General features: G+C 38.0%; 2 protein-coding genes across 5 annotated transcripts in view; one reads left to right on the forward strand and one right to left on the reverse strand.

The window, feature by feature from the left end:
• The window catches only part of Coch (cochlin), a 12425-nt gene extending 8823 nt beyond the window's left edge, over nucleotides 1-3602 (forward strand). The window contains exons 10-12 of the mRNA XM_031356677.1: nucleotides 575-801; nucleotides 1042-1558; nucleotides 2676-3602. Coding sequence (XP_031212537.1) covers nucleotides 575-801; nucleotides 1042-1558; nucleotides 2676-2851 — 920 coding nt within the window. The 3' untranslated portion in view covers nucleotides 2852-3602. The remainder of the gene's footprint in view (nucleotides 1-574; nucleotides 802-1041; nucleotides 1559-2675) is intronic.
• A 2709-nt stretch (nucleotides 3603-6311) lies between these two features.
• Strn3 (striatin 3) overlaps nucleotides 6312-23646 on the reverse strand; it is a 79857-nt gene continuing 62522 nt past the window's right edge. For all 4 annotated transcript variants that reach the window (XM_031356679.1, XM_031356678.1, XM_031356680.1 and 1 more), the window contains 5 exons: nucleotides 20463-20630; nucleotides 18614-18754; nucleotides 16535-16642; nucleotides 8050-8136; nucleotides 6312-7969 (listed from right to left, as the gene is read on the reverse strand). In XM_031356679.1, the coding sequence (XP_031212539.1) occupies nucleotides 7800-7969; nucleotides 8050-8136; nucleotides 16535-16642; nucleotides 18614-18754; nucleotides 20463-20630 (674 nt within the window). In that variant the 3' untranslated portion in view covers nucleotides 6312-7799. The remainder of the gene's footprint in view (nucleotides 7970-8049; nucleotides 8137-16534; nucleotides 16643-18613; nucleotides 18755-20462; nucleotides 20631-23646) is intronic.

Here is a 23646-nt window from a genome sequence, read left to right on the forward strand (position 1 = left end):
GACAAGGTTTTTCTGTATAGCCCTGGCTATCCTGGAACTGTATACCAGGCTGGCCTCAAATGCAGAGATCTGCCTGCCTCTGCCTCCCAAGTGCTGGCATTAAAGATATGCATCACCATGGCTGGTGCTAATAATTGTTAAAAACAGAACAAAAACTCTACATTATTGTGAGTTTATAATCCTTACACTAGATAGGCCAGTTACTTCTTTAGGAAAGTACCTATTTATAATGAAAAATCAACAGACTTAACCAATGAAGGAAGATGGGACAGACTTTGGAAGGCTCATTATTCCTTAGCTGTCCTCATGGGTCAGCAAGGGCAAGAGTACATGACAGGAGGGGGTGTGTGGTTTGTTTCTACTGTTAACTGCAGGAAATGTGAGACTTCTGAAATGTGAACGTGGAGGGGGAAGCATTGTGGGTTGTGAAGGCCAAAACCAGGCCTGAAGAATAATAATTATCTTTTTGATAATTGAATTCCATGAGTTAAATTCTTAATGGCATCAAATTATTGCCCTGAAATAGAAATATAATCTAAGCCACCACAAATGCTGCTCATTTGCTTGTTTTTAGGAAAAGCCTTGAAGCACACTGCTCAGAAATTCTTTACAGCAGACACTGGTGTGAGAAAAGGAATACCAAAAGTGGTGGTGGTATTTATTGATGGTTGGCCTTCTGATGACATTGAGGAAGCAGGCATTGTGGCCAGAGAGTTTGGTGTCAATGTATTTATAGTTTCTGTGGCCAAGCCCATTCCTGAAGAACTGGGGATGGTTCAAGATGTTGCATTTGTTGATAAGGTAAGGTTCAAGGGTTCTTGCTAAAACCTGTAATCCCAGCTATTCAATGAGGCCAGGGCAACAGGTTCAGGGCCAGCCTATGCAATCAAAATCCCTCAAAATGAAAAGCTCAAAATGAAAAGTAACAAAAGGGCTGGGAACACATGTGTAAGGTTCTAGGTTCATTCTCCAGTACTATATAATTTGCAAAATTTAAGCAACTTTTGATCTTTTGGGGTATATTTTGTCTTTTCCCATTAGGCTGTGTGTCGGAATAATGGCTTCTTCTCTTATCACATGCCCAACTGGTTTGGCACTACAAAATATGTAAAGCCTCTGGTGCAGAAGCTCTGTACTCACGAACAGATGATGTGCAGCAAAACCTGTTACAACTCAGTGAATATTGCCTTTCTGATTGACGGCTCCAGCAGTGTTGGAGATAGCAATTTCCGCCTCATGCTAGAATTTGTTTCTAACATAGCGAAGACATTTGAAATCTCAGACATTGGAGCCAAGATAGCTGCTGTACAGTTCACTTATGACCAGCGCACAGAATTCAGTTTCACTGACTATAACACCAAAGAGAATATCCTAGCTGTCCTAGCAAACATCCGCTACATGAGTGGTGGCACAGCTACTGGTGATGCCATCTCCTTTACTGTTAGAAATGTATTTGGTCCCATAAGGGACAGCCCCAACAAAAACTTCCTGGTTATTGTCACAGATGGGCAGTCCTATGATGATGTCCGAGGCCCTGCTGCAGCTGCCCATGATGCAGGTAAGATGGTTGTCCTTTGTATTAGGATTAAGGAAGGGGTCCTGTGAATTCTAGGAGTCAGCACTTTTGTAGAAAGGATCCTTGCAATGTGAACTTATATATTCTACAAGCTTTGGAGTCCGAGTGAACTGAAATTCTTCCAAGCTCCACTGAAATCCCCATTGGGAGGTTTTGCTATTGTTTTTCCAAGACAGGGTTTCTTTGTGTAACAGCTGTCCCAGAACTCACTTTGAGGACTAGGTTGACTTCAAACTCAAAGATCCTCCTGCCTCTGCCTCCCAAAGGCATGTGCCACCCAACATAGCTCAAGAAGGGTTTTTGTTTTTTTTTAATTCACCAGATTGCTTTAAATACTAGCAATTTAAAAATAACAATATAATTTTTTCAAAAGGTTTGAGCATTTTTTCCTGTTGTTTATGTATATGCACCATCTGTGTACCTAGTGCCCATGAAGGTCGTGAGAGGGCATTGGATGCCCTGGAACTGGAGTTCTAGGTGTTTGTGAACTATGTGGGTGCTGGAAGCTGAACACAGGTCTGGTGCAAGAGCAACAAATATTCTTACCTGCTGAACCATCTCTCCCGCTCCAAGATCTACAATTTTTCATTGTAAAATGGATTTGTCACTATAACTTCAAAGACTTATTTTAGAACAAAAAAAAATTATTTCTAGCCCCCATTCTTCAGATAATGCAACCTTCCCATTTATCTGTCCTGTGCCACACTCACTTTAATGTGCTTATGGACCCCAAGATGATGTCTGAAAGTGACAATAGCAGGGAGTCCCTTCTCACAGCCAAACGTGTGCCTGTTGCAGGGGCTTCATAAACTAACTACTTAATTTTCTTTCTCTTCCTGATTTGTTCAGTGCAGTCTTGAATAGACTGACAATCTCAGTATTTTCAAGTTGTTAGTGTGCAGCTGCTGATGGCAAAGCTTTTTGTTTTGACCAATTATTTTTGACATAATCAAAATGACTGTGGTCTACCTAAAAACAGCATAGATATCACTTAAAAATTTATTAGGCAGTCCTTTGCAGCTATGTATTAATGTATGGAATATATAACTCTATGTAAGTTAAACCTATTTTTAACTTGTTTAAAATATTTTCACTCCAGGTATCACCATCTTCTCTGTGGGTGTGGCTTGGGCACCTCTGGATGACCTGAAGGATATGGCCTCTAAACCCAAAGAGTCACACGCTTTCTTTACCAGAGAGTTCACAGGATTAGAACCAATTGTCTCTGATGTCATTAGAGGCATATGCAGAGATTTCTTAGAATCCCAGCAATAACTGATACTCTGACAACTCAAGGAATATGTGCAAGGAGATCTAAAGTGCAAATTGTATTCTCAATGCCTATGTAACTTTGTAGCTTACCAGTGTCAAAAAATATGTCAACAGCTGTTTAAAGGAAATGAACATTCATTTGAAGCTCACAATTTAGACTGGCAGAGAGACTTGGTAATCAGGCCCTTAGAAACTCAGGAAAGAAGAGATGTCATGGATTAACATTGGGAGTTTAAATATGCATACAAGTGGATAGGTAAGCTACACAGCTCAATAAAAGAACCTGACGCTTACACACAAAATACTGTTCCCTCTTTAATCACTCTGCATTGACCATGCTAGGTAAACAGAATTAGCTTTTAACCACACATCAAGTATAAATATTTTGACCCATGTGGATGTTTTCTTAAAATCAGCCAAGAACAGACAGCTGTTATTATGTATACTAGCCACAACTATACATTATATGGAATCATGTATCAAGCTTCTTTTATAGTGTGTTTTCATAACTTAATGGCTGAAATACCACACTGAGTAAAGGTAGGATTGCCTGGTATTTTTCTATTTATATCCTTAATTTTATGTGTATAGACAGGCATGTACTCCAAGGACTAAGAAAATGTTCAAGCAGGTAACTGGGTTTTTTGTTTTTTGTTGTTTTTGTTAAAAAGATGTGTCAAGTATTGTAACTGGAAAAATACATGGCATAATAGCTTGTCTATCAGCAATAAAATTGCTAGTGACTAAGTGCCTATTTATTAACACTAGTGTTATTCTTTTTAAAAATTTATTTAATGAGCTGGGCAGTGGTGGCGCACGGCTTTAATCCCAGCACTTAGGAGGCAGAGGCAGGCGGATTTCTGAGTTCGAGGCCAGCCTGGTGTACAGAGTGAGTTCTAGGACAGCCAGGGTTATACAAAGAAACCCTGTCTCAAAAAAAAAAAAAAAATTATTTAATGTACATTGGTGTTTTGACTGCATGTATGTCTGCCTGACAGTGGCAGAAACTCTGGAACTAGAATTCCAGTTTTGAGCTGCCATGTGGTACTGGAAATTGAACCTAGGTCCTCTGGAAGAGCAGTCAGTGCTCTTAATCACGGAGACACCTCTCTGGCCCCTAAAGTTTTTATGACATAAAACCTTCACTTGTTAACTTACATGAAATGAGAACTCTAAATTAAGTCATGCAATAACATCTCTTTCAATTATATACTGAATGCCTAATGTAGGCATCACTGTAGTCACTACTAGGGAAACCACTATGGCCTGCTTTTGAGTACTGGCTTCAAAAGAAATATAACTAGTATCATATTAAGACTTACCACATTTGTGAAGATGATGTCAAGCAGAATCCACCTCATGTGGATTAGAGCTCACCACAGGGGTCTATCACCGTTATCTTCTCTAAATCCCTCTAAAGAGGGACAGGTTCTGTCCCTCTCCTTACCCAACTGTGGATCCGTTTACTACCAACTGACTTGGAAGAAATACTGGTTGTTGACTCATGCTTTACTTGAGTAAATGTCAAGCCCATGTAGGATCATGTGTGAGAAGAGACAGAACTTCAATATCTCAAAAACTACACAAAAATTTGATAAAAAAAAAATTTACTTGTCCCCTCTTACAAAAGGCTGCAAATGATTGTGAACCAGGAGAATCTTACCACAAAAAAATAGATTTAATTTAACCTGACTTGAAAAGTTCTCTCCTAGAAGTAAATGAACAAAGGATTAATAGTAAGGATGTACAATAAAAAACATTAACTGTGGACAGGCTAGCCTTGACCTCAACATTTTCCTGCCTCATTCTCTTCATACTGAGCTTACAGGCATATACCACACGACACACAGCTTTAAGAGTGAAGTTTTTAAAAGACATACTACAATCCAATAGCAGCAGGCACATCTGGATTTCAAATATGCTAGTTCATTTTGTAAAGTTTTGCTGCACTTTTTTGAGATAAAGTTCCACATATCCCAGGCCAACCTGGAACTGAGGATCCTGCTGACATTACAGGCATGAGAATGTGTCTAATGTTGGCTTTCAGATTCTAAAAAGCTTAAAATGAGGAAATCATGAGAGAAGGAAATCATGAGAGATGCAATGATTGAATATCAAGGAAAAAAAAAACCTAACATTAAAATACCATTATAACTTAAAACATTGAGCCAAGTTATTTTTCATAAATCACAAAATGGAAACAGATAAAACAAAGACATTACTTTATTTCAACCTTTTAGTCTTTTCCTATGTTTACCATCATTAAAAATATATACTATTTGTAAAGCCTATAGCACACTGTAAAAAACACAAATGTTTATGCACTGCAATAATGAGTGCATTACAGTTAAATGGCTATTCAATGACTTCAGAAGGCTTCCAGAATAGAAGTATCTTTGGGGGAATTTTCTTAAAAACGGTAGTTTTTTCACTTCTCAGCTCAAAAAACCGGAACCATTTAGTATCTATCTGGCATAAGTGGTACCTGTGCGCGCGTGCGTGCGTGCGTGCGTGCGTGCGTGTGTGTGTGTGTGTGTGTGTGTGTGTGTGTGTGTGTATGTCCCTGTGTGCATGCAGAGGCCAGAGCAGCCTGCTTCCTCCAGGGCTTTCCAGAGTGAGGGTGGAGAGGGTGTTCTCTCACTGAACCAGAAGCTCACAATTTAAGGCTAGGCTGGCTTGCCAGTGAGCTCTCAGGATCCTCTGCCTTTGCCTCAGCCCTGGGGTTACATGAACAGTCACACCTTGCTTTTTACATGGGTGCTAGAGACTTAAACTCAGGTGCTTATACTCACTACCCACTCACTAAACCATTGCCACAGAAACAGTAACTACTTTTTACAATTTTGAAGTCTTAGTTTTGGTTTGCTTTTTGAATCACAACTAAGTTATTTGAAATTTCTCAATGTATAACTTTTAAAGCAGGAATCCAAATATAAGTTTGCATGTTAGTTCTGTAATGTCTAATTCAATTTCACTTACAACTACTTTTAAGAAAGGGAATAGTAATATCTTGAAATATTTTCTTTCAAACAGCTAACTTTTAACTTTAGAAGAGTAACTTTCTACTTGTAAATGATGCAGTTTCCTCTTTACTAATATGTCTGTGGAGACAGGTATAGCTAAACAAGACAGCAGTAGTTACAGTTAAGTAAAACTCAGATTTTTAAATAGGACATCTAAGTAGATTATTGAGATTGCATCTCTGAAATTCGGAGGATGAGGATGACACTGAATGCCATATTTTAATAGCTTACATGCTACCTCTTGGTGGTGCAAAGTACTTAAAAGTAGTCTTCATAGTGTTTTCTGCTGTAACCTCACTAAATTATCACTAAGTACAATGTATAAAAAGAACAGCATAAAAATGAAGGACTCCACTAAGAAAGCACCTTCATTTCCTAGTTTAATTATGGAGAGTATTACACTTTATTATTCAACACGAAATGATGTGCCAACAGCAACATACAGGTACACAATTTAATATTTATTATATGCATTTTATATACATTATTTTTCAACAGCTGTATGTTTGCTCTGGGGTACAATCTTAAAAATTTGCTGATTCATAGTCTGTAAAACAAAAACCTTACAAAACTCATCAAAACTCGCAAACTGATCAGAAAAGGCTTTTGGAAGACTAGAAAAAATACTTTATTGTCTTAATCATGCATTACACAAAGAAAATCTTCAGTTATACCATAAAAGTAAGCACATCTAAAAAAATAAAACAAGGGAGACTAGTCCAAATCCAGCAGACTTCCGTATCCTGATTCAACTTTTTTAAATATCTTATTTGTAATAGTAATAAAATATTCTCCAATTTTTTAACTAGTTCATTTTGTTTTGGAATCATGGTAAATCAAGATAGTATCTTGGGGAGAAACACCTTGGTTTGTAACTTAACTATAAAATATTCTACTTTTAGTCTATTTTAGACTGTTCAAAGAGTTCCAAAATAGATATACAGGTTCCTTTAGCGCATTAATAAAAGGATATAAAGACCAACAAAAAGTAAAATAAATAATAGGCTATTAGCAAGATGGATAATCCTTGATAAATAAACTTGTAAATACAGTAAGATGTACAAAATATCACATAGTGATAGGATGTCAAGATTAGTTTTTAAAGAGTTCATGTGGAGTACGAAACTCCACAGTTTTGCTTTAATACACGTGATAGTCCTTGGTTCATGAAGACATGTAGACAAAGGTGACTCATTTATCATCTTTATGAAGGACTTAGCTGAGCTGTATTAGGCAAAAGGAGGAAAGAAAGTGTTATAGGTGACAGGTTATTGAGATCTCTGTGTTTTAGGGTTGTATAATGCAGAAAAACATCAATATGATCTTGAGCACTGTTGTGACAGGCTAAATATATAAAAAAGACTTATAAAAACTAGAATTTTATCCAAACATTTTGTGCAACTAATGCTAAAATATTTTAAGTTAAATTTTCTTTTCTTTCTTTTTTCTTTTTCTTTTTTTTTTTAAAGCAAAATAAGTTTAAAAGGGAATCTGTGGCATTCAACTGATAAACATAAGATCACTAAGAGATGAAAAAAAGCTACTCTTGGAGCGTGCTTCCCCACAAGAGCACCTCATTCCTAACCCTAAGGCAGCACACAGAGTCCAACAAAAGTCCTTTTCCCCTAAGATCAGACTCCACATTGGCTTAAACACCTTAAGAAACAAAAACAAAAACCGCTCAGTTCATATCCAGTACTGGGCAGATACTGGAGTCCTTTTTCTTTCTGTCCCACAAAATACAGTTAATTACAGTTAAACTAATAAACCTGACATTAGGATGTGACTCCCAACTTCTGCCTGCCCCCAGTAGCTTTCACCAGGCGATCACATGTAGTGTCATATCAATAACCTTCATAATGGCAGTGATGCAGACCCCTTTCTGACCAAGAAAATCTTTTTTTTCTATGATGCGAGTCTATGTTGGTTCACACAAATACTTTGGCAAGAGCATCAGCTCCTGCACTGGCGATATATGCCTTTGATGGATGGAAAGCAACATCATAAATTGACTCATCCAATTTCTTCCTATGAGCTGTTATTTCTTGTACACATGTCTTACTGTCCAAATTCCATAATCTAATGGAACAGTCATGGCCTGTAAAAGACAAATAAAGCTTGTTACTGTGGAACAATTCTTTTATAAAGTTTGTAGGTTGTACTGAAGTTCAAACTTACTTCCAGACATCAAATAGATTCCATTGGGATCTACTGCTAAACTTGTAACAGCATCCAAGTGAGCTACCATAGAATGGATCATTTTACCTAAAAAACATAGCAGAAGATTAGTGTTGAGAGACAGAAGCTAATATACTAGCAACATAAAACAATCACCATTACAGTATTTTTTTTTAAGTTTTGAAAAGTATTCACAACATACAAGTTAGTATTTAATTATTTGGGAGCACACAATTCACAGTGAGCAACCACTACTACTACCTAGACTGAGAAAGAAAACCTTGTTCAAGTATATAATCACTCCCCAATCCCTAGCAACAATGGTCCTCTCTTTCTAGAGATTGGCTAATTCTAGATGCTTTACACTAGATTCTGAACTAATTCTAGATGCTTTACACTAGATTCTGAATATGTGGCTTTTGTGTCTGGCTTCTTTCACATATTTTTCAAGATGTATCTATCATACTAATAGTCTGAAGAAAAATTTTACCATTAGTTATTTTTAAAAGATTTTGCTCCTAAATGAAGCATTCCTCTACAGATGGGGGAAGGGACGATGCTCACTGGAGTCAGTAGATAAACAAACAGTAAGATGTCTGAGAAAAGTAAAAACTTGGAAGATGCAGGAAATCGTGTCCCACCTTTTCTTTTTTCATTAAAATTTTAATTGATGTGAATGTATTATATGTGTGTCTACATATGTGCAGGAAGTCCTGGAAGTGCTGGCTATGTGAAGCTAGAGTTTCAGGACATTAGGAACTGCCTGGTGTGGATACTGAGATTGTTTCCGTAAGAACAGTATGTGCTTCTTAGCCACTGAGTCATTTCTCTAGCCCTTAAGTTTTCTAGAAGCAATAAACCACTGCTTGGGAAGGAGCCTCCTTCTAGAGATTTCTTACATCTGCAAACCTGCCTCCAAGTTGTGCAGAGAGCTCTACTCTCACTCACATTGGGGTGGGCCATTCCCTATTGCAGCTGTTTTAGCTTTTGGGTTGTTGTTATTTTTAAAATCTATTCTGTAAGTAGCTCTCAACCATCCATACTCCTGTTAGGAAACCTCAGTAAGACCTTTCCAGTTCACCAATTAGGACTAAGCTCCCACCCATCCAGACTCCTGTTAGGTAGGAACCCCAGTTAAGACCTTTTTGCTTTACCAAGTAGGACTTAGGCACAATCATTATTTTGGTCTGTCCTGGGTTCCTTTCCTAGGATGAATGTTGTGTGTGTGTGTCTGCAAGTTTAAATTTAAGGTAATTGTCAATAGGATAATACAGCAGCCTACAGACTGGGAAAAGATCTTCACTAACTCTACATCTAACAAAGGAATAATATCCAAACTATATAAAGAACTCATGAAGTTAAGACTTCAACAAACCTAACAACCCAATGGAAAATGGGGTACACAGAGCTAAAGAGAGAATTCCCAACAGAGGAATCTCAAATGGTTGAGAAGCACTTAAAAGGAAATACAAAGAAAATGATTCTGAGATTCCATCTTATACCCATCAGAATGGCTAAGATCTAAAACTCAAGCAATAACACATGATGGAGAAGATGTAGAGCAAGGGGAACACTCTCCCATTGTTGGTGGGAGTACAAACTTGTACAACCACTCTGACAATCAACCTGGCAGTTTCTCAGAAAATTTTGGAACTAGTTCTACCTGAAGACCCAGTTATATCATTCATGGGCATATACCCAAAAGATCCTCCACCATTTTCATAGCAGCTTTGATTGTAATAGCCAGAAACTGGAAATAACCTGAGTTGTTTCCAATGCCCCTCAACCAAAGAATTGATACAGATAATATGGTTCATGTATACAACATAAAAATACTATTCAGCTATTAAAAACAAGGGCCAGAAGGACAGGAGAATACATGGAAATATGCAGCTGATAGGGTAGGGGACATTTCTAGGATGTGCCAGAGATGTGGGGGGAGGGAGTTCCCAGGAATCTATGGGGGTTGATCTTAGCTGAGACTGCTACATTGGGGTGATGGAACCAGAAGTAGCTATCTCCTATAAACAGGCAGGACTCCCAGTGGAGGGCTAAGGACACCAACCCACCCAAATGTGTTCTCTCCACTATAGCTGCTTGGATTCTCTTGTTATTTAGGTTCCCAACAATCCTGTTTGCAGTGTCCCACATGAAGATGGATGGACTCTGACCCCAACTGGTTCTGATTGGTAAATAAAGTTGCCAGAGGGCAATGACTGGGCAGAGACAGAGGCAGGACTTTAAGGATTCCTGGGCAAGGTTCCGAGGAGGAGGAAGGACAGTTCTACCATGCCTGGACAAGTAAAACCAAGAGAACATAGCCATCATGTAGGTGCCAGGGAACGTAGCACGTCTAGGTCTAGGGCAGCCAAGACGGAAGTTTTAGTAAGTAATAACCTGGAATATCGGAGGGTGGATTAGACATGTGGAGGTTAGGAAGTGGCCCAGCCATTGAACTGTTTAAGACATATAAAAATATAAAGGCTGTGTGAATGTATCTTTCATTTCCATTTGGGAACCCAGGACATTGGGGTGGGCAGCAAGAAGCACTGTTTCCACCACAGGGATGGAACTGGGTAGCATTAATTGAATACAGCTACAGTGTACAAGAAATACAGGGACAGGGGATGGAGCAGAGACTGAGGGAATAGTCAACCAATAACTGGCCCAACTTGGGACCCATCCCATGGGCAAGCACTAATCCCTCACAGTATTAATGCATGCAGTACTATGCTTGCAGATAGGAGCCTAACATAATTGTCCTCTGAGAGGCTCCATCCAGCAGCTGGCTGAAACAGATGCAGAGACCCACAGCCAAACCTTGGATGGAGCTCAGGAACTCTTATGGAAAAGTTGGGGGGAAAGAGTAAGAACCCAGAAGGGGACAGGAACAGCATAGGAAGTCCAACAGAATTGACTAACCTGAGACCTTGGGAGACTGAACCACCAACCAAAGAGCATATACACGGGCAGGATCTAGGTACCCTGCACAAATGTAGCAGATGTGCAGCTCAGTCTTCATGTGGGTTCCCAACAACTAGAGTAGGGGCTGTCCCTAAAGCTGTTGCCTGTCTGTGAAACCCATTCTCCTAACTGGGCTGTCTTGTGTGGCCTTAGTGGGAGGGGATGCGCCTAACCCTACAGAGACTTGATGTGCCAGAGTGGGTGGATACCCAAGGGGGGCCTCCACTCTCTCAGAGAAGAAGGGAAAGGGGAAAGAGGAAGAGGGAGAGGGACTGTGAGGAGCAGGGTCAATGATCAGTACGTAAAGTTCAAAAATAAACGGAAAACAAGATTAATTTTATGTGTATGTTTTGACTATATATGTATGTACACCAAGTAAATACCTGATGTCTGTAAATGTCAGAAGAGGGAGCCCCTACAACTTGATTTACACATGGTTGTGAGTTTCGTGGGTGTTGGGAATCAAACCTGGATCCTTTCCAAGAGGCTCAAGGACACTTCTGTGGCAATTCACCAAGTTGAAATTTAAAACAAGCTATGAATATCAAGTTATACAGTACAAAGCCTTTGGGGAAAAGAGTATCCTGCACTGGCAACACATAATTTGATGAAGGAAAAGTAACATCATAAATTGATTCATTCTGTGGTCATCAAGACCTAGATAGGTACTTGCCACGAAGCATAATAACTTGAGATTGAGCTCAGGAAGGAAAACCGACTGTTGCCCTACATGCATGTACCCACATACACAAATGTATATCTTAAAAATTGGGTGGTGCATAACACTGCATGCCTTTAATCACAGCACTTGGGAGGCAGAGACAGATAGAGGCTGTCTTGAGGCTGGCATGGTCAACAGAATGAGTTCTAGGACAGCCAAAGCTACATACAAAGAAACCCTGTCTTGAAAAACAAAAAAAGTAAGTAAATTTTCTGTTATTCAGGTATCAGTAACTTCTAAAATTAAAATTAATCTCTTAATTTTAATGATAAATAAACAGAAGTCAATAGAGGCACACACATTGATAGTGTGTACATGGGTATGAGCACACACACAGAAGCCAAAGCAAGATGTCACATATCTTCCTATGCATCACTCTCTTGACTTATTGCCTTGACAGGGTCTCTCATTTAGCCATATGCTTATCCTCTGGGCTAAGTTGACTAATCAACAAGCTCTCAGAATCTGTTTATCTCTGTGCCCTAATACTAGGATTACAAGCACATGTAGTCATGCTAAGTTTTTTTATATGGATGCTGGAAATTTGAACTCAGATCCTCAAGATTGCAGAGTAAAAGCTATTACACACAGAGCCATCTCCCCCAGACTACTGCCCAATATCTTAATTTAATTAAGTTTTTCCATATTATGGACAAAGTCACTTCAAAATGTGAGTAATCCACCAGACAGATTATGAATAGAGGGATGCAACACTGGATCAAGTGAGATGCTGGTCTTCTAATGGTGATCATAACATTTCAGACCACTTCCAGTAATTAGGACAACACTTTAACTAATACATACTTGCAGTTTCTCTCATTTAACTAACTTTTTTGTGGTTCAATTCTTTTAGTAACACCCTCTTCCATTAAGATGAACAGATTCCTGGCTAAAATGTAGTTTAGCACATTGACTATAATGTGCTAAGCACGAAATTCATTTTCCAGTATCTGCCCCATCCCAAACAAAATAAAAGATGAAATTTTGGGGGCTGGAGAAATGGTTCAGTGGTTAAGAGCACTAACTGCTCTTCCTGACATCCTGAGTTCAATTCCCAGCAATCACATGGTGGCTCACAACCACCTGTAATGGGATCTGATGGCCTCTCCTGGTGTGTCTGAAGACAGCTACAGTGTACTCACATACATAAAATAAATAAATCTTTAAAAAAAAAAAAGAGAAAAAATAAAAAATGAAAAAAATATGGCAGATAAATGTTGCCACACAACCAAGTCCCCAATCAATTTAGGCCCTTTCCTCCTCTAGTTTCTCCTCAGTTCTCACTCATACAATATCCTTTCCTAGAACCACACAGGCACAATATAGGGAACTCAAAATACTGTCTTTACCAAAATTTTATTATTTTTGCAGTACTGATGGCTGGGCTTCGGGCCTACACATGCTGGTCTAGTTCTCTGACCCACTAAGCTATCCTTCCAACACTTTTTTCTTTTATTACTTTGAGTTAAGGTATCATTAGCTTGACACAAGCTAGAATCATCAGAGAGAGGGCCTCAGTTGAAGAAATGTCTCCATGAGATCCAGCTATAGGGCATTTTCTCCATTGGTGATAAATGGGAGAGAGCCCAGCCCATTGTGGGTGGTACCTGGGCTGCTGGTCCTGGGTTCTATAAGAAGGCAGGATGAGCAAGCCAGGGGAAGCAAGCCAGTAAGCAGCACCCTCCACAGCCTCTGCATCAGGTCCTGCCTTTAGGTTCCTGTTCTGCTTGAGTTACTGTACTGACATCCTCCAATGATGATGGATTGTGGTCTGGAAATGTAAGCCAAATAAACCCTTTCCTCCCCAACTTCCTTTTGGGTCATGGTGTTTTGTCACAGTATGTAAACCCTAAATAAGATGCCAGGTAATTAATTATCAGCATCCAAAGTAAATTAAAAATTAAGTAATTTTTTTTTGGAGACACTTTTACTACATGGCCTCAGGCTGATAAGGTTCCCCCCCTTTGGTTTTTCGAGGCATAATTTCTCAGGGTAGCCCAGGCTGTCCTGGAAATCTCTCTGTAGACCAGGCTGGTCTTGAACTCATAGAGATCTGCCTGTTTCTAAAGGTGTGTGCCACCACAGCCCAGCTTACTAAAAATTATAAATAAAAAAAACAACAAAACGCCCCACAGATCTGAAAGATGTCTGTGGAAAAAAAAAGTAGAAACCGAGGAGCTGGAGAAAGATAGCTCTGCATTTAAAAGCATATAACTGAAGTTCAATTCCCAGCACCTACATTAGGTGTCTCAAAACCACCTTCAACACCAGCTCCAGGGAATCTGACATCCTCTTCTGGCATCCACATGTACAAATACATACACACACACATACACTTACAAATAAAATAACATAAAACCTAAAAAATAAAACAGCCAAAATCAAAATACCCAGAACCTACTTTTTCTTAAAGTAAAGCTTAACACTGTATGTAGCAGGACTTCTTTTATGCATACATATATTGCTCTCAGACAACAATAAGCTCCCAGGAAAGTAACATCTTACCATGAAGATATCAAGTATAGTATAAAATTCTAAATACATTTTTACAATTAAAATTATTTATTCAAATATGGGGGAGGGTGTGACAAGGTCTTACTTTATATTCCGGAATGACCTGGAACCCTTGATCTTTCTGCCTCAGCCTCCTATGTGCAGGGATTAGAAGGCTGCACCACAATGCTTGCTCATTATTTATTGAACCTATTATAGTATTTTTCAGATTTTTCTTTTTTCTTTTTTTGTATTTAGAGACAGGGTTTCTCGGCGTCAGGCTGTGCTAGTTATGATCTGTAGACCAGGCTGGCCTCAAGTTCACAGAGCTCCACCTGCCTCTGCCTCCTAAGTGTTAGGAGGCAGACTCCACCTCATCTGACCACGTTTCAGATTTTTAAAGATTCTACCACAAATTTATTATACATTTTATAAAATGTTATTCTAGTTAATGAGAAACACCAGTTATGGGAATAGGCTATGTGACAATATTTAAATGAATAACCAATTATTTCTGAAAACACAGTATGTGAAAATAATTTAACTGTTTAATGTAGCAATGTAACTAGATGTGTTATGTGGTTATGGAAGATTAATTTTTAAGAACTGTTTTATGTGTGGAGCCTATTGTACAAACAAGGTTTTAGACTTGTAAACAGAATAAACTGTTAGAATTTAGAAAGCTTTTTGTTATTTGGTTGGTTTTAAGACTGGGTCTCATGTATCTCACACTGGCTTTGAATTGGCTATATACTCAAGAATTATTTTAAACTTTAATAAAAATTTTTGAAATGTACATGCATAATTCCTAGTGTTTGTACACCATGTGCATTCAAAAGACCACAGAAGTCAACTCAAGTTATAGACAGCTATGAGCCACCATGTAGATGGTGGGAATAGAACTCAGGTCCTCTGCAAGAGCACTAAGTACTCTTAAACACTGAGCTCTCTCTCCAGCCTCTGATCTTCAATTTTGATCCTCCTACCTCCACCTCCAGAGTGATGGAATGGCAGGGATGAACCATTATGTTCAGTTTATGTCGGGCTGAGGACTGAATCCAGGGGTTTGTGTGCATTAAACTGACACATACCCACTAAGCTACATCCTCAAACCTGCACTTTATTTTTTTAGGGTGTAAAATTTTATCAACTCACTGATTTCTTCTCTCCCCTTGCCCCTGAAAATAGCTCTAGGGACACGGTTTGCTCGCCTCCTGGGTATTTTGAATTAGGTCCACATAGGCTCATGTATTTGAATGCTTAGTTACCAGGCCCAATCAATCAATCTCCCTCCCTCCCTCCCTCTTAGTCGCTTTGGTCATGGTGTACAGTAACAGTACTAACATATCCCCCTAAAGAATAAAAGTTTCTCTTAAGAAAGGTTTCTCAAAGTAGGAAAGTAGGCCACTTTGTCAGACTTCCTGAAAAATGGTATTTTTTTTTAAAAAGACTTCCCAGGGGGTGGGGGTGGGGAGCTGCAATGCCTGCAAAGGAGAGCAGGTGTCAGAAGTATTGGATCCTCTGAAGCAGGAGTTACATGTTACATGCAGTTGTGAATGGACCTATATATAGGCAATGGGAATTGAACTTGGGATTCTTCGTAAGGGCAGTACCAGCTTGTACCATTGAATCTTTTCTTCAACACCCAAAAGACAGTATTTTATGTAATATTTTACATGGTAACAGGAAAAACAGTCCTTAAAAATACATTGGACCAGTGCAATGGTTCAGCAGGTAAGGAATTTGATACACAAGCCTGATGGCCTGAATTTGATGCATACATCCTATATAAATGAAGGCCAGAACACACTCCACAAAGTCCTTCTATGACTTCCATAGTGACACCCATACTTCCAATTACATAAATCATATACACAATAAATTTTTAGAAGTTAAAAACTGAAACACCAATGCACATGAAATAGAAGTTAAAAACTATATATATATATATATATGTATATATATGTATATATATGTATATATACATATATATATATGTATATATACATAATTCAACTATAAGCTATTCAATAAACATACCTACTACACCAGCATTTGATCCACTGAGTAAATTTTACATTTAAGAGTGCTATATTAAGTAAAGTAAAACTGAGCTATAAAAAAAGTTTTTTCAGTAAAGCTATAGTAGCTTAGCAGGGGAATGCGGGTCTGTGGTGGGTTAATTAAGCACTTCATGAATCCCCAGCACCTCAAAAAAAGTTTAACTTGATTATTTCATAAACCAAAAGACAACATGCTTTATATAAAAGAACAGTACTTTCAATAATCTCAAATCAACAGTCTTACCCGTTTTATTGTCAAAAAACTTGATATGCCTGTCTTCATGAGCAGTTATTGTAACAGGAAGTGTAGGATGACTTACTACTCTGTTAATGTGATTACTAGATTGTAAACCTGAAAAATAAAGGAACACAGTACTTTAAAATACCTGGGTTAAAGCTGTATTAAAACAGCTTAGCAATATAGCCTATGTCAGGACCTGGCCTGGATCTTTAGCACAAAGCTGATCTACAATTCAAACCTTCAAGTATAACAGTCTTTTAATCACTCTGAATTCCTGTTAAGAATCCTCAGATACTAAATTTAAGCACCCATTTATCTTATCTACACCGGGAAAAGGAGGACAGGGTTGAAAGGACACAGGGAAGGACAGTAACCATAACTTGGGCTGAGTTTATAATTGTAGTACTTGGTAGGCTGAGACAAGAAGGAGTTCAAGAACAAAACAACACCTCCGCCTCAAATATAATCTGAGATCTGACCAGAGAAACATGTAAACATTTCACATAACTATGTAACAATCCATATTTTAAAAAGCAGTAAATTTAATCCAGTCAACTGGTGGCATAATCTCTAAAGAAAAATGTGCCAATGGCCATAAAATGCAGTGACTATGAGCACATGCCCACAAGGGAATATATGCTAGGTACAGGCTACTGTTGAGCTGCAGGAGGTGGCAACACTAACAGCTGTGTGGGAATCACAGGATGGATCAAATGAGAATGACAAGATGAGGATTCTGTGAGAACCAAGATAAATCTGAGTTTGAACCACAAGTCTTTTACATTAAAAACAACAACAACAAAAACTTGTTTCCTAAAGTCTATTAAAAAAAAAAAATACCAAACAGTGAACACTCCTGAAGCCAGGAAGACCAGAACAGTGAGGCTGATAGGTTAGAAACCAGACTGTTGCCACTCCTATTAACACCAACCACAGTTTTTAGGAAAGTGTTCGAACTCAGACCTGAGTTACAAAGTGAGCCAGATGAGCTTACATTGTTTTGTCATCCTGGGAAAGCAACAAAGCTATCAGAACCATGTCAGAGACTTAGGAGCCAACCTGAATAATAAGCTCCCACTGGCTAACTGATATCATCTGAACAGTGTACTAAAGGGAACACCTTCAATTAACTGGAAAACAAATACATTTCTATATATGAGATATTTTAATACTAAAAATATTTTGAGAACTGACAAGAAAATTTCTGGGTATTTTAGTTAAGAAACCAGGAACAAGAAAAGCCAATTTTCCACAGTAAATGAAATGAACCCAGACAGAAAAATCACAAAAAGAAAAACAACAGATTTTATATATGTGTGTGTGTGTGTGTGTGTGTGTGTGTGTGTGTGTATATATGTACATATATATGTGTGTGTGTGATATATAGTTGCATATCTCTCACACACACATTATACACACACACACATATATACACACATATATGAGGAACCCTGTAAAAGTACCACCACAGGAATGCAATCAGCAAAACCTCCATTGGGAAGCTCAATAAACCCCCAAACTTCTTCAACTTAAAAGGCAACTTATAGGTAAACACTTATAATTAACCAAAACACCCAGACTTCTATGGATTCTTTAAAGAAACCATAACATACATCACGTGCAACATTTGGAATGTTGTTTATAGAAAACTTCTAAAAATAGGTAATGACTCTACCTGGTTCCCATCATTTTTTCTACTTGAACAGGGTTTCTCTCTATATAGGTCTAGCTGTCCTAGATCTTATTTTATATATATATAATGGATATATCTGGTTGACCTCAAACTCATAGAGATCTGCCAGCCTCTGAGACCCAAGTGGTGGGACTAAAGGTTATGTGTCACCACACTTGGCTCACATATATTTCCAGATCAAAATATTTCCATTGCTTTCAGTTTCAAGTTACATTTTTGTTTCTAAATACCTACTCTATTTGAGGAAACAGTAGAAATGATGTACAGTGAGTATAACAAATTATATTCTAACCTAAATTCATAGTCAGCATGAAAATTTGCTAAAACACCATCTTCCTTCATGTAATAATCTTTTAAAAGAAATTTCAAAGAAATTCAAGAAAACTTACCAGAATCTACCTGTGAGGAAAGCATCACTAAAGACTGTGATGTTTCTAAATCATAAATTACAGCACTGCCAGTGTTGAAAGAGGTAACCATATGAGCTGGGTCACAGCCTACAAAGTCAACTGATGTAGGTATTCCATGTTCTGTAAGGAGCCCAAAATAGATTCATATATATTTATCTGTGTAATTCTCTCTCTCACTCACTCACTCACTCACTCACTCACTCACTCACTCAACTCACTCTAATAATAATGAAAAAGAAAGCAATGTGTTAGGGTACGGTGGTAAGAAACCCGTCTCAGTTACTTAAAAAGTATGGAGTTATACATGTTCTGTGATGCAAGGTAAAGAAAAGAAAGTGGTTCATTTGAACTATCTGCCAATTTTCTTAAGGAAAACAAAATGAAAACCAAACAAACAAATAAACAAAAAACAGACAAACAAAAACACCCCTAAAACATCGCTACTTCCTAACCTGGCATTCCCCTATATCATTCTCTGGGGAGACTCTTGTCATATATGTAAGCCTTATCAAGGAGTTAATACAAGCCAAAAGTCAAATTCTGTATCTATAAAAATTAAGCCTGGGACTGCACATGGTAGTAGATGACTTTAATCCCAGCACTAGGGAGGCAGAGACAGAAGTGTCTCAGGGAGTTTCTGTACAACTCAATCTATAAAGTTCTAGGTCAGCCAGGCAACACAGTAAGACACAGATAGACAGGCAGGCAGGCAGACATGTTGGGGTTTTTCAAGCAGGTATATTTGAGAGTATGATCCGATTAGTTCTTAAGAGTAGCTGACCCTGTAAGTAGTATCATTTGTCTACCTCAGTGTTTGATGCAAATATGTTTATGTTAATAATAGAACATGCTCTGAAAAATGCTAAAAAGCACTGAGCTATGCTGTACACATCTGCAAGGCACTTCCAGTAAAACAGGACTAAGTTAAAAGATCACGGTGAGTTTTATAAATTTTTATAAATATTTTAAAATTAGTACTATAAAATTTTATAAATATTTAAAATTTTAAAATATTTCTCTCTGAATCAATAAAGAAATAATTACATTGTCCTTTTCATTTTCCAGTTTTTAAAAGAAATCTTGGGACAGCAAGATGGCTCAACAGGTATAGGAGGCCTTTTCAATCAAGTCTGACAATCTGAGTTCCACCCCCATGATCCACATGGTGGAGAAACAGGTTCCTGACAGCTGTTCGCTAATCTTCCTCCACCTGTATGCCAAGGCATTCCTATATGGGTACGTGTACATATATAGACACACATACACAATATATGTATTTTTAAAAATACATATAAATTATGTATATTAACTAAAGGCTCTTTGGGCATAGCAGTTAAGAATGCTTGCTTGTGGGGCTGGCAAGATGGCTCAGCAGGTTAGAGCACTGACTGCTTTTCCAAAAAGGTCCTGAATTCGGATCTCAGCAACCACCCATACTAAGACTGGACGCCCTCATCTGGTGTGTCTGAAGACAGCTTCAGTAAATTACGCCAGAGCAAGCAGAGCTGGAGCGAGCGGGGCCGGCAGAGGTCCTGAGATCAACAGCAGCCACACACATGATGGCTCACAGCCATCTGTACAGCTACAGTGTACTCATACACATAAAAGAAAATAAATCTTTAAAAAAAAAAAAAACTTGATGGTTCCCAGCACTTGTCAGGTAGCTCACAACTGCCTGTATGTAACTCTAGCTCCAGGGGAACCTATAGTATTGTCTAGCCTTCCTGGGCACCTGCAATCATGTAACATACACAAGACACATAAATAAGTGACAAATCTTAAACAAAAACAAAATACACTGCTCTTGATAGAGGCAAATTTTACTTACCCTTGTCTCCATTGTAAGTGCAAATACATGGTAATTTTTCTTGTGGATTCCATAACCTAATAGTGCCATCTGCTGAACAAGAGAGTAATTGATTTTTTATGCCACTATAGGCAAGACCCCAGACTGCATCTGCATGAGCAACTAAAGTGCCAGCTAGAACATTTGACTCTGTGAAGAAACAAACAAACAAAAAAACATTAATTGGAAGAAGTCTGACAAATAATATATAACTTACTATATAAGTAAATATAAAAATACACATAAAGCCAGGTATAGTAGCATGACTTTTATCCCAGCACGTGGGAAGCAGATCTCTGTGTTCCATAGGCCAGCCTGGTCTACACGGAGAGCCCAAGGCCAATCAGGGTTACATAGTAAGACACTGTCTCAAAACAAAAGAAAACATAAAAACCCTAAGAAGACAAACCAAAACACAGACAGCGAATATTTCTAATATTGAATTATGAGTGACTGTTATCATTTATTCCAACAATATTATTGCATTTTTTATTAATTGTGTGCAAAATAAACCAGACATATAGACATAATTTACATAACTATACTACTCACCTAAAGGGCACAATGGTAAGGAACTACAATCCTCACTGTGCTAAATTTCACGATACTTTAATTTTTATTTAGTTAAATTAATTAATTTATTGACTTGTTTATTTATCTTGGTTTTAAAAACATGGTTTCTCTGTGTAGTACTGGCCATCCCGGAACTCACTCTGTAGACCAGACTGTCCTTGAACTAAAGAGATCCGCCTGCCTCTGCTTCCTGTGTTGGGATCAAAGGTGCGCCAGCATGTCTAGTAACTTTCAGGATACTTTATTATTACCTGTTAGCCACTCTCCTTCCAACTCTTCTTTACTTTTCAAAGTCTTAGGTGACCACAAATCCAGTGGATTAGTGCAAACATGCCTATTTTCCAAACACGTATGAACAGAATCATACAGAATGGGATTTGTGCCTAGTTCAGGGTCATCCATTTTGTGGCACCCATCAGTACTTCATTTCTTTTTATTGCCAAGTAACATTCTACTATTTGGTGTTTTAACATCTTATTTGACCATTCATCAGTAACTGATGGGAGATCTGAGGGCTAATTATGAGTATTCTATTAGGTCATCCTCTCTTTCCAGTTCTCTTCATTTTTATTACCATCATCATAACTCCCAACTTTCCTTTATTTTGAATGACTATATTTACACTATACCAGGAAAACACTTTCAAAAAAAGAAACTCCAAACCTCTTCCATCCCATACCCAATTTCAATCAATGTCAAAAACCATCTTCTCACACCCATGAGGAAAAATGAGACAGCTAAGTGGTAAAAACTCTTGGCACAGGAACTTAGGGGAAAACTTCCAGAAGCTGTCTCTGATTTCCTAGGTGCCCCACAAGGCACACATGGATCACAGATATACATACAGAGGCACAAACACACAAATAAAATTAAGCCCTATTTGTTTCCAGAGACAAGTGAAGAGCTATCCTTCCTATTAAGGTTGGAACCTACCAGGTGCATTCTAGAACTCAGTCAAACTCATTTTCTTGCTTTCTCACTTTTTACTAGACAAATCTTTACCTTAGAATCATTAATACAACAAATTAAAATTAAAAAATATAAAGTGATATATGTACCAGACAGACTCAACCTAAACAATAGAAACATTATCCTTCCCACCACCTTCTATAAAACTATTGAAAAGTAAATTATCTTTCATCTCCTATGCATTCTTCAAATCATGCTAATGAAGTTTCTGAAACTATTATTACACCAAAACAATTTATGCCAAAATCAGCAGTGACCACAATTCTACCAAATACAGTAAGTACTTTTCTTTGAGAATACAAAACATTTATTCTTTCTGGTTTCAATACTGCTTTTATTCATAAAAGCTGGCTTAAAATGTTAACACGGGTTCTTCAGTAGCCAGTCCTCTCCATCTGACTTCCAGGAATCTGTCCAGTGAGCTATATAGAGCACATATAGTCCACTTCCTTTTCAGAATGATTCTCTTCTTTGGGTATGTACCCATCACTCCATTCTACCCAATTTCCTACAATCTTCAGCCAATGTTAGGTCTAGTAAAGACTTCAGTCTCAGGTTATCATCTCTTGATTCATACTCATTCCTTTATATGCATCCATAGACTAGTATTCTCATTCATATTCATTCTTTCTCATAGTCTATCACTATTACAATGAGCACTACTCTCTACACAGTAAGTCTAATGTCAGAACTCTAGATTGCTGGTAAAATTTATAATTAGAAAATGGTGATGACTGTACAATTGTGAGCACACAATAAACTACTAAATTCAATACCTTAAAATAATCAGTGATGGCACACGGCTTTGATTCCAGCATTTGGGAAGAAGAGGCAGGTGTCAGGGGTCACTGTTAGTTTGAGATCAGCCTGGTCTACAGAGTGAGCTCCAGAACAGCTAGAGCTACACAGAGAAACCCTGTCTCAAAAATAAATGCACACATATTTTATGGTGTCAATTATATCAATAAAACCACTCCTTTTTAAACACAAACCAAGAGTCTCACCTATTATTTCATCAATTCAGTACTATTTATTAATAAAATAATATATATTATACTACTCCCCCCAATATGTATTAAGCCCATTCCTTTAAAAAATTGTTTTATCCATACAAGTGTTTTGCCTACATATATGTATGCATACTACACGTGGGCCTTGTGCCTGTGGAGGTCATAAGTGGTGTCAGGTCACCTAGAACACAGGTTATGAATAGTTGTGATCCATTAAGAGGGTGCTGAACACTGAACCTAGGTCTTCTGCAGGAACAAGTGCTTTGAATTTCTCAGCCATCTCTGCAACACTTACCCTACTTTTTACCTGCTCTACCGTTATTAATCTTGGTAATGTCACCTCTCGTTTCCTAGGTAACTATTTTATTCCTGTTACTGCAGCTGCTATCAATCCCTTTCTGCCTCTGTGGGCCCAGAACTTTTTATAACTTGATTCCTTTACCCTTTAGCTTATAGCTTAAAAAAATCGTTATTAAATACACACCTTCCTGAGTTCTCATGTAAAAAAGGTCATGCTTATTCTTGTAGAGAGTACTATACTTTATTATTACTTAGCAAAAAAGAAAAAATAGTTAAGCATAAACCCTCCCTTAAGACCTAGCTTATTTCACATT

The sequence above is a fragment of the Mastomys coucha genome, unplaced genomic scaffold (genome assembly GCF_008632895.1).
Source record: "Mastomys coucha isolate ucsf_1 unplaced genomic scaffold, UCSF_Mcou_1 pScaffold6, whole genome shotgun sequence".
Taxonomy (NCBI): domain Eukaryota; kingdom Metazoa; phylum Chordata; class Mammalia; order Rodentia; family Muridae; genus Mastomys; species Mastomys coucha.